A 19,183-nucleotide genomic window follows, 5' to 3' on the forward strand; every position below is an offset into this window, starting at 1 on the left:
CTCATCAACACAGTGCATTTTGTGATAATCCCACCCCAAAATTCAGTTGTACTTTGGAGAATGTTATTAGATGGTTTAGTTAATGACGTGATAGATGTTAAAGGGGTTTTCTCACAAAAGAAAATTCTAACATCTCAATCCCCTAGTAATGTTAACACCATAAAGATAATTTTAACCCTTACTTTACAATTTACTCAGTTTTATTGCTGTTTTAGCTCCTATCACTCTCTCGGCTGCTCATTGTAAAATTATAGGATGTGGGCGGGGTCTCTCTAAGCAGACACTACTGTATTATCCATCTAGTTCTGTGGGGTGAGAATGTGGTTACATTATTAGGGTACAGGTGTATATGTACAATGTCAGAAGCCAGATGAAAGTGCAAACACATTGACACATAGAGATGAGACAGATCAGAGATTATGAGATGCCTATTGCACACACAGCTCTACTATATCTCACAGATCATGAGATCCATTATATGCCTATTAGATGCATGCTACAAGTGCCTGCCTCCCCCTTCCCTGGATCACTTATGTCCTTGTAGTTTTCAGCCTCTCTCTCCCCTCACCATGTGCTGACAGGAAGTAATCAGTGAGAATCGCTGAGCTCCCGGCAGGGGGCGTGGATACAGCCACACAGCAGAGACAGACAGAAACTCAGCTCCATGATCTCATCCAAGATAGCTGCCACCCTACCCCAAGTGAGAAGTTACTGGGTCATGTCTAGGGGAAACTGAAATTGTTTACAGCAGGACTGATAGAGACAGGGTGGAATTATATCTGTGAAATGCTGCATTTTTGTTAATAACAATGAATTAGAGAATGTGTTATTTTCATATGTTGAGTACATATAAGAAACTTTCCTTTGTGGGAATACCCCTTTAACCCCTTACCAACATGTGACGTAGTACTACATCACATGCCGGGTGCGGGTGCATATAGAGGGCTCACGGGCTGAGCCCTTTCCATAGCCGGTAAGGCTTTGCTGATCGCCGCCACCGGCTTCAAAAAGATGGTGGCGCATGGGCATCTTTACTGTAGTATGGCAGTATATGATAGGAATGTACAGACAACCTAGGGTTGAAGTACCCTAGGGAGTCTGAAAAATAGTAAAAATAAAAAAAAAGTTAAAACAAAAATTATAATAAAAAAACTCAAATCACCCCCCTTTCCCTAGAACTGATATAAATAAACAGTAAAAATCAAACACATTAGGTATCGCTGCATCCGAAAATGCCCGATCAAAATATAATAAGTGTTTTTCACTGCGTTTAACCCCGTAACGAAAAATCTCGCCCAAAGTAAAAATGGCACTTTTTTGCAGTTAAAAAAAAAAATTCTATAAAAAGTGATCAAAAGGTCGTACAGTCCTAAATATGATAACATTGTAAACAATCAAAAGCTGCAAAAAAAAGACACCTCCCAAAGCTCTGTACACCCGAGTATAAAAAAGTTATTAGCGCCAGAAGACGACAAAATCCCAAAAACATTTTTGTAAATATATGAAAACATCGTACCGAACGAAAAAATAAAGTAGAGGTGTCATTTGGAGTGCACAGTGAAAGTCGTAAAAATGTGAACATTCCACTTTTGGAATTTTTTTCCAGCTTTCTAGTACACGGCAGGGAATAATAAATAATGTGACTGAGAAGTAAAATTTGTTACGCACAAAATCAGCCCTCATACAGCTCTGTACACGGAAAAATGAAAAAGTTATGGATTTTTGAAGGTGGAGAGTGAGGAATGAGAGAAAAAACCCTGCGTCCTTACGGGGTTAAGGACGTTATCCTAAAACATATACCCTGGTTTTTACAGGATGAAGTCTTCAGTACAAATCCCCAATGTGTATCCTGGAGAGCACCTACACTTTGGACACATGCACATCTTAAAGGGGTTTGCCCATGATAGAAAATTCTCAAATTTCAATCCCCTAGTGATGTTTAAATAATAAAGATCATTTTAACCCCTTAATTTACATTGTTACTCAGTTTTATTGCTGTTTTAGCTCTTATCACTCAGTGATGGTCAGTGTAAGTTGGGAGAGGGAGGCATCTATCACTCTGGGGACATGAATCCACGTCTCTTGCGTGACGCCACCTTCCTCTCCCAGCATGGGAGAGGGAGGTGCGAGGGCGTGCATAATTAGCAGCCCGGAAAACCTGACATCTTGTCCCCATGCTCTGTGTTGCTAATTATAACTTTCTTTCCTAGTTGATAGCAGCGTTTCAAGCTAAGAGAAGAATCAGCCAGAATCAAGATGAAGAGGAAGTATAGGTAAGCATTTGTAGATTTCTTTTACTTTTGTAAAATGGTAGATTTCCTTTAATCTCCAAAAAGGTGTAATTTATCATTATTAGTTCATATTATATAGAGTATCTTGTATATTTATTAACCCCTTAACGACCTGGCCTTTTTTTGTTTTTTCATTTCCATTTTTCACTACCCACCTTCAAAAATCTATAACTTTATTTTTACACTTAAAGAGCTCTGCGACTGCTTGTTTTCACTGCAAATTCCAAATGCAGTGAAAATGGTAAAACACTTTTCTATTGTTTTCTTGTGGGCTTGTATTTTAAGGCTTTCACTGTGCACCCCAAATGACAGGTCTACTTTATTTTTTGGATCAGTACGATCCCGGGGATACCAAATTGTATAAGTTTTATAATGTTTTCATACATTTACAAAAATTAAAACTTCCTGTACAAAATCTTTTTTTTAATTTTTTTTTATTTTGCCATCTTCTGGCGCTACTAACTTTTTCATACTTTGGTGTACGGAGCTGTGGGTTTCATTTTTTGCGACTTTTGATTAAGTTTTCAGTGCTTCTATTTTTAGAACTCTACGACCATTTGAGATCTTTCAAAAGGGCAAAAAAGTGCCATTTTCGACTAAAGGCACTATTTTCCGTTATGGGTTAAACGCAGTAAAAAACAGTTATATTTTGATGAATCGGGCATTTTAGGACACGGCGATACCTAATGTGTTTTTTACTGATGATTTTTACTGTATATTTATATGCCTTCCAGGAAAATGTGGGTGATTTTAATATTTGTTTTTTTTAACTTTTTTTTTTCATTTTTACTATTTTTCAGACTCCCTAGGGTACTTTAACCCTTGGTTGTCTGATCGATCCTACCATATACTGCCATACTACAGTATGGCAATATATGGGGATTTTCTTCCTCATACATTACAATGTGCAATTAGCACAATACAAGACCCGAGGCTGTCATAGCAACGGATCACTGCTCATGGGGAGTGACAATCTTCAGCAGGATGGCGGAGCCCATACGCCACCATCTTTTTGGCTGGCACCAATCGCGGGTGCTACCAGCAAGTCTTTGCTGCAATATACAGCAAAGACTTACCGGCTTGGAGGGGGCTCATGCACCCGACGTGCACCGTACTATTACAACGCTCGTCGTTAAGGGGTTAAATTGTTAACAACTTACTCCTTATTACATTTTAACAAATTTTTTATATTGTCATTGAAGAAGATTTATCAAAAGTGTCTGAGCAAAACTGTTGTAGTTGCTCATGGCAACCAATCAGAGATCAGTTTTGATTTTTATAAAGTGCTGTGGAAAAAGAATGCAGGGCTCTGTTAGGTTGTCATGAGTAACTAGACCAGTTTTGCTCTCAAACACTTATGAAATCCCCTCCCATAAGTTTGCTGTTCTCCTTCTGGACATACTTTCCTCTCCTCTTCCATTAGCCCTTGTCTTCTGGTTTTTCATTTTGCTTCAGGTCTGCCTCTTTCTGATCAGTCTTACTTCAGGTCCACGTACTTTTCAGTCCTCTTTGTAATCCACTAAGGTCCTAGCTATAGTTTTCTTTCTGGCCTAGTTGTATACATACCTTTTCTATTGGCTGATTAATTTATTCCACCTTTTCCTGTGACCAATAAAAAGACTCAGGCAGGACTTTTAAATCATTTGATGTATTTGTTATACTTGTATTGGTGTATTTGTATTTTAATTACTGTATGTATTAAATGGGGTTTCCCGTGAAAGAAAATTCACAAATTTCAGTCATCTAGTGATGTTAACACAAGATAATTTTTAACCCTTTACATCACAATTTTACTCAGTTTTGCTCCTGTAGTTCCGATCACTCAGTTATGGTCAGTGTAAAATTGAGCGGACACATTATGATCCTTCTAGTTCTGTGAGCTGACAATGTGCTTAGATTATTAGGGTCCAGGTATTTTTTTTATACACTTTCATCTGGCTTCTGAACATTGTACTAGTATCTGACACATAGAGAGATGAGACAGATCAGAGATTATGAGATGCCTATTACACAGTCAGCTCTCCTACATCTCTGCCATTCCAGAACACACTGTGCCTGCCTCCACCGAAAAAAAAACGTATATGTTTGTAGCTTGTAGTTCTCCTCAGGCTGCTGCCAGAAGGAACTCAGTGTCGGTATATATTAGTGAATGAGCTCCATCCTGGACTGCAGGGCGCAGGGCTAGAGAGCAGGTAGCAGAGAGAGAAACTCGGCTCTACTGCCGTCACACAGAAATCTAAGATGGCTTCCCCGACCCTAAGTCAGAAGTTACAGGGTCATGTTCAGGGCAACTGAACTTGTGTACACCAGAACTGATAGAGACAGGTTGGACTTATATCTGTGCATAGTGAATTAAAGAATGTGTTATTTTGTTATCCTGAGTACATTTAAGAAACTTGTCTTTGTGGGAAAACCCTTTTAACATATTCTGAAATGCGTCAACAACTGTATGTAATGGCTGGTTTTGTACGAAGAATGAAGATTATCTGACGACAATGGGGTGCTGGAACCTTTTGTGATTTTTCCATTCACATGTACAGTACATAATTTTGTCACTGAGCTACAGGCCCTTTTTCTGCTTCCTAGTCTCTCCCATGCACGTTTATGAGGCTGGAAAAAGAAAGTACACACATCTACACTGTGTCCATTCATTCTTCCCCAAAATAATACAGGTTTGGATGCCTAAACACAGATGGGAACTGGCCCTTAGATTCACCACTAGGACACTAGTAGCAGCATTCTGCTATATGCTTTACTACCAACTTCTGGAGCCATTGAGGTCTATAAAGCGTTTCCTCTGGGCAGATAGTTGTAGATAAGTGGCAATATTATCCATTGTCAGAAGTGGAGGTAATGAAGGTGTTTTCTAAAGAGGGATTCTTCTTTTGTAAGCATGTATGTGAGCTGAATGCTGTATTAAAAACCTCTTTAGAATTAGCAAGTAGCAATATATTTTAGTGCCAAGAGTGAAAATTGCACAATATTGTACTTTTTATGAAATACAGATTATATAGCCAAGGAGGATTTTCTACAAAATAATCAACAATTCTGTTCAATGCAGCAGACACCTGCTTTGTTTGGAGCCACCACTGATCCCTCCCCATACATCATTAATGACACACACTAATTTAATAGAACTCATCATTGACAGTGAAATAAAAGGCTATCAATATGTATTCAGTGGGGAAAATTGTTATGGGACCCACCCTACAACTATGCTGAACATGTGCACAGCTAATGTTTGTTGCCATCACAAGACATAAATATATATTAAAAAATATATTCATAAATATTATAGTCCCAGGAGAAATAAACCCCAGATCCCAAGTAATTTCTCAATAGGTTTTGCTTCTCTTTACTCAGGGTCCACTAATATATACTCTGTGCTTGTGCTTTTGATCAAGACCCTAGCAATGACCCAATGTACTGGAAAAAAAACAAAACTTGTCCATCCTATATAATTTAAGTTTTCCATTTCCAAGTTGAAGCAGGAATTCCCTAGGGGTAAAATCATTCTCGAGTGTTCTCAGGTATCACATTGTCAGAGGCATCAAAGAAAGCAAGTTATAACAAAAAAAAGCTACAACTAAGAATCTTAAGACTGCCACAGTAGTTGTTACTGCACTTTCTATCACTCAAGGGCAAAGATTCCATTTGCTGCCACAGCCCCCCTGCCAAGGATGAATGACTTGTTCTCCTGCATAGTATGGAAATGGTCCTACCGACAACTACACCAAAGCACAGACCTTGCATTGCCAATGGTACCGTGTGGTCACAAGACAAACACCCACATACATTCAGAGCTTGGCTGGAGAGGTGGCATTACTCAGTGCCCTGATCACATGGCCATTACATAGTGCAGCAGATTTTTATTCCTGCTGATGTTATGCACTGGGCAGTGCCCTGGAGAGGAAAGCAGGCATGTACAAGGTAAACAAGAGTAAAGTGCTGAGGAAGTTGTGACAGACATGTAGAGAGACAGGGCCGGCATTACAGGGGAAGAATGCGATGAATGTGACCCAGGATAAGCTCTCACCGTGCGAGCAAACGTCAAAACAACGCCGGTGTGCGCCTACCATAGGACAGGCTGAAATACTTACAGCAAAGCCGAGGTGCCGAGCGACCTGTCACCGTCCCTCCAAACTAACCCGACATGGGCACCGACCCGATCAAACTCCACTCACTCCGCAGCGTCTACGAGTTTTCACCCAACAAATCCCCCAATGACTGCACCACACATCGCAACGTGCCCAGCTCCGCCCACTTCCTAAACCGGGGCACCTACCTGACTGACGTCATTAAGGTGTTCATAGGGTCACTACAAGCTGACAGCTCAGGCCCCTTCCACCTGCACTGAAAGCGTCCTTGTCTGACGTCACTGGCCCGCAACGCCCCTTCTCCGGGACAGGACCTCCCACCAAAGATGTTCTACCTTTCGATTAGCGGGGTCTAGGAGGGGCTCGACAGCTGCGGACATGCCTTGATTGGCTGTCTTCCCACTTGGGCGGAGCTATATGCAGCTCTTTGCTGCAGTGACTTTAGGTGTTAACCCGTTCGCTGTAGGCTGAAGACAAGTAGTTTAGGGATGGACTAACCCTTCTATTAGCTTGGGCCGGGGCTGGTAGATCACACTCGCTGTCACTCTTATTAAATAGATGGGGCTGAAGATCTGCAGGTGCTGCTTCCTCCTGGGGTTACCTATTCCTATGGATGCTTGTTACATACAATGTCATCTAATCTAAAACCGCAACAGATTCCAATAGAAGAAAGTAGGGAATTTGTGGAATCAGTTATGGGTAGGGGCTCTGTAGCTGGAGCCCCTGACGACTTGGGGCTAGTTCCCATCTGCGCTTTGGCTAAGGTTTGCAGTTTCTATTTTGTAACATTAATAACGGATGACTAAGGGATCCGTTTTTTTCTCCATTGATTTCAATGGATGTAATGGTGTCCGTTACTATCAATTCTTACACTATTTGTTTGGCCTTCTGTTATTTGAGCAGATTGCTGGCTGTGAACTGCACCACTGTTATGTCTATTTGTAGCACTGGATGGCTAACAAAAGACTATTTTCCAACCATAACTTAACATTGAACTCTATGTAAGATGGATCGTCTGCTTTAGTATCAGTTAATTTTTTTTTTATTTTTTTTTTTTTCATTCTGGGCATGCTCCAAAATAATGAATGGCTTTAAAATAAAAATGTAAGCTAACTGATACTAATAGCTACTAGAGGTAGCTGATTTTTTAGAACTGATCCATTAAAGGAAATCTACCACTAAGAACACTTACAGGTGGGCCTTTTCTTCTTCATTCTGGAACTTCTTTTCATTAGTCTTGAAACACAAGATAAAAAGACTTTGTAAAATCTGGACGTCACACAGGTAGCCTGGCGCTCCTTTGGTTTCTTATTATGCATGCCTACAATGTGCAATATTGTACCATCCCACTCCACTTCCCCTGTCCGAGAGCCGGTGACGTCCCATTGACTCGGCTAAGAAGCTGGCTCGCACTGATGAGACTCATGAGTTCCAAAACAATGAAGAAAAGACCCGCCCTTCAGTGTTCTTCGTTCAAATCATAGTAGATTTCTTTTAAAATTGTCCATTAAAAAATTGATACTCTACTCTTTTACTATTCGTTAAATCTGTCAAAACAAAAGGCTGAAGACATATACTGGCCTTGACCCCCTTCAAGTCTCTCCACACCCCTGATGGCGAGGGCCCCTGACTGGCAAATATGCAATATGTTTACAACTATCACAGGACCTACCTAGGCTTTAACCCCTTCGTGCCTCCATGTTTTTCTGTTCATATTTTGCTCCCTACCTTCAAAAATGAATAACTTTTTCATTTTTCACTGTACAGAGATTTGTGAGGGCTTATTTTCTGAAAATTGTACTTCTCTGTGATGGTATTTATTATTCCATGCCGTGTACTGGAAAGTTGAAAAAAAAATTCTAAATGTGGCGAAATTGGCAAAAAAAACATTTGCGTAACTTTGTTATGTGCTCAGTTTTTACGCCTTTCACTGGGCGCTCCAAATGATATGTCTACTTTATTCTCTGTACCAGTAGGATCACAGTGATACCAAATTTTTATAGGTTTTATTGTGTTTTAATACATTATAAGAAATTAAAACATTGTGCACTAAAAAAAAAAATTGTTATGTCTTTTGACACTAATAACTCATTTATACTTTAGTGTATGGAGCTGTGTGACATAATTTTTTTGCAATAAACAGCAAACTCCACTTCTCTATGACGAGGGTTCATCCCGTAAGCCCTCTACACACAGCATTAACCCCTTCCCTCCGCGGCCCTTTTTCGATTTTGCGTTTTCATTTTCACTTCCCACATTCAAAAATCTGTAACTTTTTTTATTTTTCCATGTACAGAGCTGTGTGATGGCTTATTTTCTGCGTAACAAATTACACTTCAAAATGGTGGTATTTAATATTTCATGCCATGTACCGGGAAGCAGGAAAAAAAATTCCAAATGCAGTGAAATTGGTAAAAAAACGCATTTGTGCCGTCTTCTTGTGGGCTTGGATTTTACGGATTTCACTGTGCACCCCAAATGACATGTCTACTTTATTCTTTGGGTCGGTACGATTACGGGGATACCAAATTTGTATAGGTTTTATAATGTTTTCATACATTTAAAAAAATTAAAACGTCCTGTACAAAATTTTTTGGGGGATTTTGCCATCTTCTGGGGCTAATAACTTTTTCATACTTTGGTGTACGGAGCTGTGGGTGGTGTAGTTTTTTGCGGATTTTGATGACGTTTACAATGTTATCATTTTTAGGACTGTACGACCTTTTGATCACTTTTTATAGAATTTAAAAAAAATTTTAAATGGCAAAAAAGTGCCATTTTTTACTTTGGGCGCGATTTTTCCGTTACGGGGTTAAACGCAGTGAAAAAACGTTATCATATTTTGATAGATCGGGCATTTTCGGACGCGCCAATACCTAATGTGTTTATGATTTTTACTGTTTATTTATATTTATATCAATTCTAGGGAAAGGGGGGTGATTTGAATTTTTAGGTTTTTTTATTATAATTTTTTTATTTTAACTTTTTTTAATTTTTATTTTTACTATTTTCCAGACTCCCTAGGGTACTTTAACCCTAGATTGTCTGATTGATCCTATCATATACTGCCATACTACAGTATGGCAGTATATGGGGATTTTACTACTCATACATTACTGGTAATGAATGGGTTAACCCAAAGTAGCTTCGGGTCTTCGTGAGACCCGAAGCTACCATGGCGACGGATCGCCGCTCCCCGATGACGTCACGGGGAGCGACGATCCACGGAAAGATGGCGGCTATTATTACAAACGTTAGATGCACCTACCACCTGATATTCCTTAATAGGTAGATCCATGGTGATAGGTTTCCTTTAACAGCTCAGTGCCATACTATTACAGCGGAGCGTTAGGAGGTTAAATAGATTGTGGCCTCCCAACCTACTTATTCCTTTCACAAGTGACCAAATATCTGCATGGAAATCCACATAAAATGTGTGTTTTTTTGCAGATTTGTTTCATATTTACTTATGACTTGATGTAGATTTTCATGCATTTTTTTCTGTATGCATTTTTTTCTCACCGGATCTGACAGCATTATTTCATGCCGACTTGATTCCAATTTTCACTCCCCCCGTAGGCTTCAATGTCAAAAATATGCATGCTAAATATGCATGCAAAAATCTGCGAGGACACACAAGAAAAGGGACATGATCATTATTATACTTTACCACATTGTGCAAAATTAAGAAAAACATGCTGTCTACATTACTTTGTCCAAATCACATTCACTTTAATGTTACTGTACACTTCCTATTTTCTGCATGTGAAATCTGCAACGTGTGCAGATAGACATGTGAACAATATTCACAGGAATAACTTGAATCTGACAAAAGTAAAAAAATAAATTTACACTTCTATGAAACTGAACAAATGAAAGGCAGACAGAATAAAAAAAAAATAAAACTCACAAAAACAGACCTGGACAGAACTAATGGTACACTTAACTTAATATTTTGTAAAACAGCCTTTTGAGTCAATCTCTGCAATCAAACAATTTCTGTATCTGTCAATAAGACTTCTGCAGGTATTTTGGGCCACCCTGCATGAGCAAACTACTCCAGTTGCCTAGGGTTTGAAGGGTGCCTTTTCCAGACAGCATGTTTCAGCTCCGTCCAATGAGGTTCAATAGGATTTATGTCAATGCTAATTGTAGGCCACTATAGAATAGTCCAATGTTTTCCTCTTGGAAATTAAATTTATTTTTACTTTTGTCTGATTCAAGTTATTTCTGTGACCATTGTGGGTTTTTCTGTGAAGTGTACCAACAATTTTGTCCACATGTGTAGCCTTACTTGTTTTAGGCCATTGGCCAGACTTTTATAATATTCCAGTAATAAGTATTTGATGCTCCTGCTGATCTGATATTGGTATGATGACCCTATCATGAGGCTGGGTCATTTTGCACTGTAACCCATGTTTGCTAATATAAGTCTTATTTTCATGACTTATAAAAGGAGAGCTGGAGCTAGACTTTCTTTTGCAGGAGAAAATCTTTGTTTGTTGTCCTAGGAAAAGCGGGGTCCACTGTTACATTCAGCCCCCAGGGTACACAATTTAAATGCAACGCTGTAGCTAGGTCCCTGTTATAATACAACTTGCTTAAAGGAAGACACAACAAAAGAGAACATATCTATATCTACTAAACAGGCCAAAGATTATATGTTTTGTAAATAAGTGTGGGCAGATGGGATTCTTACAGACCAAGTTGGGGTCACATGAGGGCTCCTTGAGGCTGATCAGACACAAGACTATAAACAGCCAGTATACGTGCAAAGAGGGCCATCTAGTAAGGATCAGAATTTGTCTACATTGACAAATATTCACTTTGATAAATATGCAAAATCAAGGGTTTCTGTAAAGTATGGCTACAACCTTTTTAACTTGTATAGCAGTCACATTTACAGGACATTTAACCAGGCATTTTTTTGGATATCGTATTAAACAATAATACTTATCTTCTTATTCTTTAATAGGCTGCTTTTTCGTACCAGAAAGAAAACATAACTTTACTGTTCATCGTCATTGCTCAACACCTCATCTACATTTATAAGCCTTTTATTTATAATCAGAGATGCAAATAACTCCTATATCAGTGACTATTACAGAGCGTTCCATTACGTTTTATCCAGTAGTGATCATTGCTTGGTTTTACCCCACCCTTCTCCTAGAAAGCATTTATCAGTATGGAACATATATAGCTGACTCATTGCCCTACGTACTGACTAATGCTTAACCCTCTCATTTCTGAGGTAAGTCATGGATACAATAACAAGTCACTTTGTGCATTTTGGTTGGCATTGCTTGTGACAGATTTCAAGTTTTCAAGCTAATGGCATAAAATATTTGTCCAAAGGACAATTATTTTTTGTCTGGGTAAGATAATACTATAAGCAAAACGTATTGCGATTATACACAGGGACTGCTAAGTGCATATCCAAATAAAGGAAACTGTATAGTGTAATAAGTAAAACAGAACAGTACTGGATACATATGTAGAATATATAGTCTGTATTCAATATATATTGGAACATGCAAAAATAATTTGTGCTGAAGGTGCAAAAGCAATCTATTAGTGCCCTCTGTCTACAGCAGAATGCAACCCATCCCTACTCAAGAAAGATAAGATATAGAGAGACTTCACATTCGTCATGTTAACATAAAGGCAAGCGTCTAGGAGCTGCTGGTAGCTTGAGATAATCCTTCTCAACTACCTCTGTTTTCTTTGAACATAGAGGCAGTTTAAGGCTAGTATTTCTTTAAAATGCACAATCATTGTTGAGTAATAAGACAATTATAGCAAAGAGAATATAGCAGTGGTGGTAAAAATCAGAAGATTTAATTGGCATAATTAGGGTAAGGCTGTAGAACCCAGGCTGCTTTTTGAAATACCAATACCTAGAATGTAAAGTTGTTGAATGGTTTAATGAATTATCGATAAAAATCATATGTAAATGATGAAAAATTGAAAACCACATATTCAAAATAACTGGATTTCAATATCAAAGATTGGTGTAAGATCAAAGGGAATCGCACAGTCAAAAGATTCAGGGGAACAGGCCCCTAATCTTTTGACCCAAGACCCAGATATCCCTTGGTCAGCAGGATATATGTCTCACTGTTAAGCAGCATTTCCTGAATTCAACTCTATCTACATGAGATTACTGTATCTGTGATTTAGTAGATTGAACTGCCAGCTCCCTGCTTCACCAAGGAACCCCAGCAGAAAGACTGCTCCAAGCGGGACTCTGTAGTGAGTGTATTGGGGCAGGACAATTCCAGCCCCAATACACTCACTACAGAGACCCTCTAGGAGCGGCAGTATTGCATCAGGAGTGTCGTGACAGTATTGCATCAGGAGGGAAAAGGGGTAATAATGATAATACAGTGTGGGGGCACTTTAAGCGAGAATTTTTAAGTAGTCGGGCCACATATAACAAGGCATTAAATGGGGGAACCACAATGAAGGGAATTAGGTATGGGGGGCACATTGAGGAGGAAGTATTAGGGGAAAGAGCATTGAAAGTTGGGGCCATATTGAGGCTGGGCAGTGTAGGGGCCACACTTAGATTGCCTTATTCACTGTAGGGGCATTTTTAAGCGTGGGAGCATGATAAAAAGGTGTAATGTTAAGTATGAGAGCTTAATACTATGTAGGGGCCATAATGGAAGGGGGGGGGGGGGGAATGATAAAATGTGTGATTTAGGATAGTGAGTGTGGAGTCCACAATAAGGTGTGTATTATAAAGTGTGAGGACTACAGTGAGGTCAATATACTGTGCAGGGAGCGTGTTATACTGTGTGAAGGCTAAAAAGTTTAATACTCCAAATCAGGATTGTAATCTGTGTGGGACCACATTGGTGGGGAGTATAAAGGCTGGCGCCCATATAAGGAAGCAATTCAGGGCAATTCGCAGGGTGGGGAATCAGAATGGGGGGCATTTTACATTGTTATACTTGGAAGTGCTATTTGTGTTACTAGTATTTTTTTTTTGGGGGGGGGGGTTCTCTGTATAGCAGTATAACAGTTTTTGGGGACACAGTGTTAAGGGTAGCGGGTAGCAGGCAGCTCATTGGAAGTCCAGAGATTCTGCATGGAAATACAATTATGACATGCAGGCTGCTCACAATAGCGTGAGAAATATACAGCATTCTGTGTTTATGTTAAAAAAGGCTATTGGGAGGAATAATGTAAATTCTCTTTTGAATGTCAACAGTTTAACCCAGGAAGAGGTACGGTGCCTCCTCACAACCACTAAAGTAGACACCAGGCCCAGATGGTATACACCCCGGGTAGTGCATGAACTTGTACTGTGATATATAGACTGTGAAGATTCCTTGAGGACTGCTTCTGTTCCACAGGACTGGCACATAGCAAATACAAAAAAAGGATCAAAAAGCGATCCTGGAAAACACACCTGCGAGTCTAACTTCTGTTGTGGGGAAGATATTTCAGGAGTTTGTTAGAGCTGCTATCCTGAAGTATCTCACTGTACATAACCTTATAACCCAGCCTCAGCATGGGTTTATGAGCTATCGGTCCTGTCAGACTAATTTGATTGGCTTCTCTGAGGAGGTAAGTTCCAGACTGGACCTGGGAGAGGCTGTGGATGTTGTATATCTGGACGTTTCCAAGGCATTTGATACAGTGCCGCATAAAAGATTGGTACATAAAATGAGACTGCTGGGACTAGGGGAAAATCTGTGTATTTGGCTTAGTGATAGAAAACAGAGGGTTGTCATTAATGGCACATTCTCAGATTGGGTTGATGTTACCAGTGGAGTGCCACAGGGGTCAGTATTGGGGCCACTTATTTTTAATATTTTTATTAATGACCTTGTAGTGGGTTTACACAGTCAAGTTTCAATATTTTTGCAGTAGATACTAAGCTGTACAAAGTAATGAATAATGAGACCGATAGCATTACAGAGGGATTTGTGGAAGCTCAAGGAGTGGGCGGATAAATGGTTGATGAGGTTTAATATAGATAATTGTAAAGTTGTGCACTTGGGTCATGGAAACAGAAGGTGCAATAATGTTCTAAACATTCAATTAATTGGTAAAACTGCAGCTAAGAAAGAGTTGGGTATGTTGGTGGATGGTAAACTTAATTTTAGTGACCAGAGCCAGGCGGCTGCTGCTAAAGCAGATAAAATTATGGGATGTATCAAGAGAGGAATAGATTCTCAAGATAAAGACATAGGGGCAGATTTATCAAGCTGTCTGAAAGTCAGAATATTTCTAGTTGCCCATGGCAACCAATCCCAGCTCAGCTTTCATTTCACCAGTGCTCATGAATATTTTAAACGGGAGCTGTGATTGGTTGCCATGGGCAACTAGAAATATTCTGACTTTCAGACAGCTTGATAAATCTGCCCCATTGTTTTGCCCTTATACAAATCACTGGTCAGACCACACATGGAATATTGTGTACAGTTTTGGGCACCATTATATAAAAAGGACATAGTAGAACTGGTACAGGTGCAGAGGAGAGCAACCAAGATTATTAGTGGAATGGGGGGACTGGAATTCAATGACAGATTACAAAATGTGGGGTTATTCAGTTTAGAAAAATGACGGCTGAACCAAGACATAATTACAATGTACCTGAACGGGCAGTACAAGAATCTCTCCAAAGATCTTTTTATACCTAGGCCTTTGCATAGGACAAGGGGGCATCCTCGACGCCTAGCGGAGAGGAGGTTCTACCATCGCCATAGGCAGGGATTCTTTACTGTAAGAGTAGTGAGACTATGGAACTCTCTGCCGCAGGAGGTTGTTATGGCTGACTCTATGTACATGTTCAAGAGAGGCCTGGATGCCTTTCTGGAGAGCAAAAATATCACGGGTTATGGGGAAAAAAACATTTAAAAAAAATTAATTCTTAAAGGTTGGACATCTTAAAAAGTGTGTTTTGGAGAGTGCAGGGTGAAAATTTCAACACAAAACCAAGTCTATGATATTCCCTGAGTCACAGGGAGCAGCTTTACAAAATTTGGTAAAAAAAATTGTAAATGTGACGGTGCAGAATCCTTTAGCGGACATACACACACACGTATACATTCAGCTTTATATATTAGATAATGTATTATATAATATTATTTACATTTTTGTGTTGAAGATCCTTGTGGTACCAGCATAGGTTTGTGTTGATTTACTTGGTGTTGTGCCAAACATTTTGTTGATTAATTCTACAAATAGTGTTGAATTGTCTACTGCTCATTCTATCATTAGTGTTGTATATCCACATTTATACATTTTAATTTATAATACATTATACATTTTAATACATTATAATTTCTTTCCTTCAACAAAACAGATTTTTGACCATATGCACCAGTGCCTTTAATTGATCAAATAAAACCAGATTTACTGAAAAAACTGTCACAAAAAATATTTCCATCAAAGTGTAAGACAGCAGGTGGCAGTGTGGAACTGTACAATAGTAACTGCTGCCTATGAAGATCTGCAGTTTTAGAATTTTTTGACATTCCAGGACTGGAAACTTTTATTGAACTTAAAAGTTCATCACAAATGGCTGGCCTCTATTAATTATGAAAATATGGTGGTTTTATTGGGTTATGGCTACTGTGCTAATAAAAAAGGGCATGGACCGATTGGTATCTGCTCTTTCATTTTGAGAAAGGTGTAGAATAAATATTGTGGTCAGTGGCATAACAAGACTTTAGTGGGCCCCAATGTGAAGTTTGGATCGGGGACCCATATACCTAAAGCCTTACTGCTGCCCCATTCCACATATCACATTGGTAAATAAACATATGTGCTACACACAGATATACATACAGCACCAACTTCAGCTTTGTGGAGCACATCTCCACACTATGACCTTAGCCTGTTTCAGACTGCCCGCTGACTTTAGACGTCAGTGGGCGCAGGTCAGGAGTCTGCAGCGATGTCTTTAGAGACACCCGGAGACCCTAGGGAGAAGGGAGATGCAGTTTATTACAGCTCCTCACAGTATCACACTGAAGTAGCGCGATGCACAGAGGAGCAGAGCAGGCGCTGCCGTCGGCTGTTAAGACTCGTATGTGACTGCCAGGGTCTAAAGAGTTAACCAGAGCTGCTGGGTCTAATTAGACCCAGTCCAGCTCTGATCAGCACCACCAGTGACAGGTGGTGGTTTTCCTCTGTAATTAAAGCTCTTAAAGATACCTCAGTTACTGGGGAAAACTTGTAAAAGAAAAAGAATAAAGTAAAATTAGAAAAAAGTGAAAATGTCCCCCAGGGGTCGTTTACGACCTCATGGGGGACTTATAACGTAAAAACAAACACACAAAAAGTATTAATAAATATTTATAAAAATACATTGATATTTCCCCATGTAATAAAAAAAAATCCCCAGCCAAAACAAATCAAAACGACCAAAACAAAATAGGGAATTCATTAATTATATTCATTTTGAGTTAATTTGAGAATTAAAAAACTTTTTTCCACTTTCAACTCCAAATAAAATTATATTTTTATTAAGTTTATTACCTAGCTCCATGTGTCCAGAAAAAAAAGACAGCAACAAATGTTTTTAAAAAAAATTATGGCCCTTAGACCGCCGCTTATGAAAATTTGCTTAAAATGCTTGGTCATTAGTACTTTTACAGGCTGCGTCACTAAGGGGTTAAAAATACCACTTACAGTATGATGTCACATTGATAAAAACAATTACCTTATTTATATATGGAAACCACAGCAACAAAATTCTTTTATTAATTTATTTACAGCACTGTCAACACCTCATTAAATTTAAAGCAGAACCAACACCCCCTCATTAATATTTAGTACAGCAGTTCCCATTAATGTGTATCAAAGGGACACTAACTCATAGATCCAGACACAGTGACTGTGGTAATCGTCTTATATTTGTTATCCATAGCCTCCTTCGTTTTAAAATCAACTTTGCTAATGAGCCTGAGAGGCTACCCTAGTCCCTCTGTGATCTGGATTTACAGGCTTTTACTCTGCCTCACCCTACCCCCTTCTTCCTCAGCACTTGTGCAGTGAGCACTTCCTGACCCGTGCAGAGTTAGGCCTGCAACACACGTGGCGTCTTGAACCCGTTTTTGGGCGTCTTGAACCTGTTTTTGAACCTGTTTTTTAAGCAGTCCGTTAAAAATGCATGCGTTCAAAAACGCATCCATCTTTGAAAAACTCATGCTTTTTTTGAAAACGCATCTGTTTTTGGCCTGTTTTAATTAAGATAATTGGTAAAAACTGTCAAAAAAGGATGCGTTTTCAAAAAACACATGCAGTTTTTAATGGACTGCTTAAAAAACGGGTTCAAAACACCATGTGTGCCGCCGGCCTTCGACTACACAGTCTAATTCTGCACAAGATAAATCATCCTGGTTGTACTTTGGACTAGCTATCAGTTGGTCTAGAGTGCGACTGAATTTTCTGGTGTCAAGGCTAAGCTGCACCTCTTTTTCGAACAAGTTGCCTAAAAATGGTCTAAAACCCTAAATAAATGTGGCCCATGGAATTTCAGGTGCAAATTACTCCAGAATTCTGATGTAGATAACTTGATGAATCTGCCCCAATGAGTCATCCAACAATTCATTGTTTTTAGTTCAAAGTGTGTAACATGTTTAACTTAATACTTGGCTAAAATGGTAATTTTCTGGTGACACCTTCCATTCTGGTAGTGGCCCAAAAAATATATTTAAAAAAAACTGTGTATATTACATTACTTGGTATATTATTTTTTTCATTTGTTGTCTGGTTTTTAAGAGACTTCCATTTCTATTTTTCCAAGTGTGAAGAGAAGTTTGCTTTTTTTTCCTTAGGAGACTGGTTTGAATATTATAAAATACTAAAGAAATAGTACTTACCTAATCCACAATGGAAATTCGAATTTGGATAAATCCCATTTACTGGGCAGCGGCTGTATTATGCTGATGATTTTCCATGCTTAATAATCATTGGCCCACATTTATCTAAACTAGTGCCATCTGTACTAGGTGCAATTTTCCTGTAGAGTGTGCAGAGTGCGCCAGATTAATCAAAACTGACGCACAGTCATCATGGTTCTGGTGCACCCTGCACTGCTCTGGAAGTTTCCGCCTTTTTTTTTTTGGTGCACTATGTTCATGCTGCAGAATTAATTGTGGTGTGCGTCAGTAATAAATGTGGTGCAAACTCCAAATAAGCACTAACACGCCCCTTCTGGTGCACATTTTTTGCGCCTTGTCTTGTCAAACACAGTGTAGCCGTGCAGACACTTTATAAATACATGTGCAAGCAGTTTGCACGTTCTTTTCAGTGCAAAGTCAGACAGAAAACTGGTCCAAACACTTTAATAAGTGAGGGCCATTGGGGCACATTTACTAAAGCCCTTGTGCCAGTTTTCCATTGGACTTTGCGCATTCTTTTAGGTGTAAACTGCTTGCACAGCTATTTAAGAAGTGTCTGCACCACAAATGTGTTGCACATGACCCTTTTGTGGGGCAGATGCACAAAGAGGCGTTCCGGTGCTCAGACCGTGCGCCACATTTAACATGCAAAGTCTGACAGAAGCCATATGTTAGAGGTGCATAAAAAAAAAATTTCTGCACTGCAGGGCAGTGCAGGGAGCTCCAAAATCATGAAAAATGTGCGCTAGAAATCCTGAATCTGGCTCACTTTGCACACTACAAAGGCAAACTGAATTTATTGCAGTTTGCACTGTTCTTAGTAAATGTGCCCCATTGTATGTGGGCGCACAGAACATTATTGAGAACAGCAATCAGACAAGACAGTCTTAAACTGTGCCACTTATCCATATGTCCTAAGATGAGTGACAAG

At 39.3% G+C, this 19,183-nt stretch overlaps 1 protein-coding gene and 1 long non-coding RNA gene across 10 annotated transcripts in view; one reads left to right on the forward strand and one right to left on the reverse strand.

The window, feature by feature from the left end:
• Positions 1-6,681, reverse strand: part of LOC140118694 (protein 4.1-like) — a 105,570-nt gene extending 98,889 nt beyond the window's left edge. For 2 of the 8 annotated variants that reach the window (XM_072136909.1, XM_072136903.1), the window contains exon 1: positions 6,577-6,673. In XM_072136909.1, coding sequence (XP_071993010.1) covers positions 6,577-6,602 — 26 coding nt within the window. In that variant the 5' untranslated portion in view covers positions 6,603-6,673. Of the gene's footprint in view, positions 1-6,576 lie in introns of all 8 variants that reach the window. The other 6 variants (XM_072136911.1, XM_072136914.1, XM_072136910.1 and 3 more) reach the window with 5 other exon arrangements.
• Positions 1-19,183, forward strand: part of LOC140118695 (uncharacterized) — a 69,938-nt gene that overhangs the window by 9,424 nt on the left and 41,331 nt on the right. The window contains exons 2-3 of one of the 2 annotated variants that reach the window (XR_011853240.1): positions 2,211-2,273; positions 11,364-11,602. This is a non-coding gene — a long non-coding RNA (uncharacterized lncRNA). Of the gene's footprint in view, positions 1-2,210; positions 2,274-11,363; positions 11,603-19,183 lie in introns of those variants that run through there. The other variant, XR_011853241.1, reaches the window with a different exon arrangement.

This window comes from Engystomops pustulosus, chromosome 2 (assembly GCF_040894005.1).
Source record: "Engystomops pustulosus chromosome 2, aEngPut4.maternal, whole genome shotgun sequence".
In the NCBI taxonomy this organism is placed as follows: domain Eukaryota; kingdom Metazoa; phylum Chordata; class Amphibia; order Anura; family Leptodactylidae; genus Engystomops; species Engystomops pustulosus.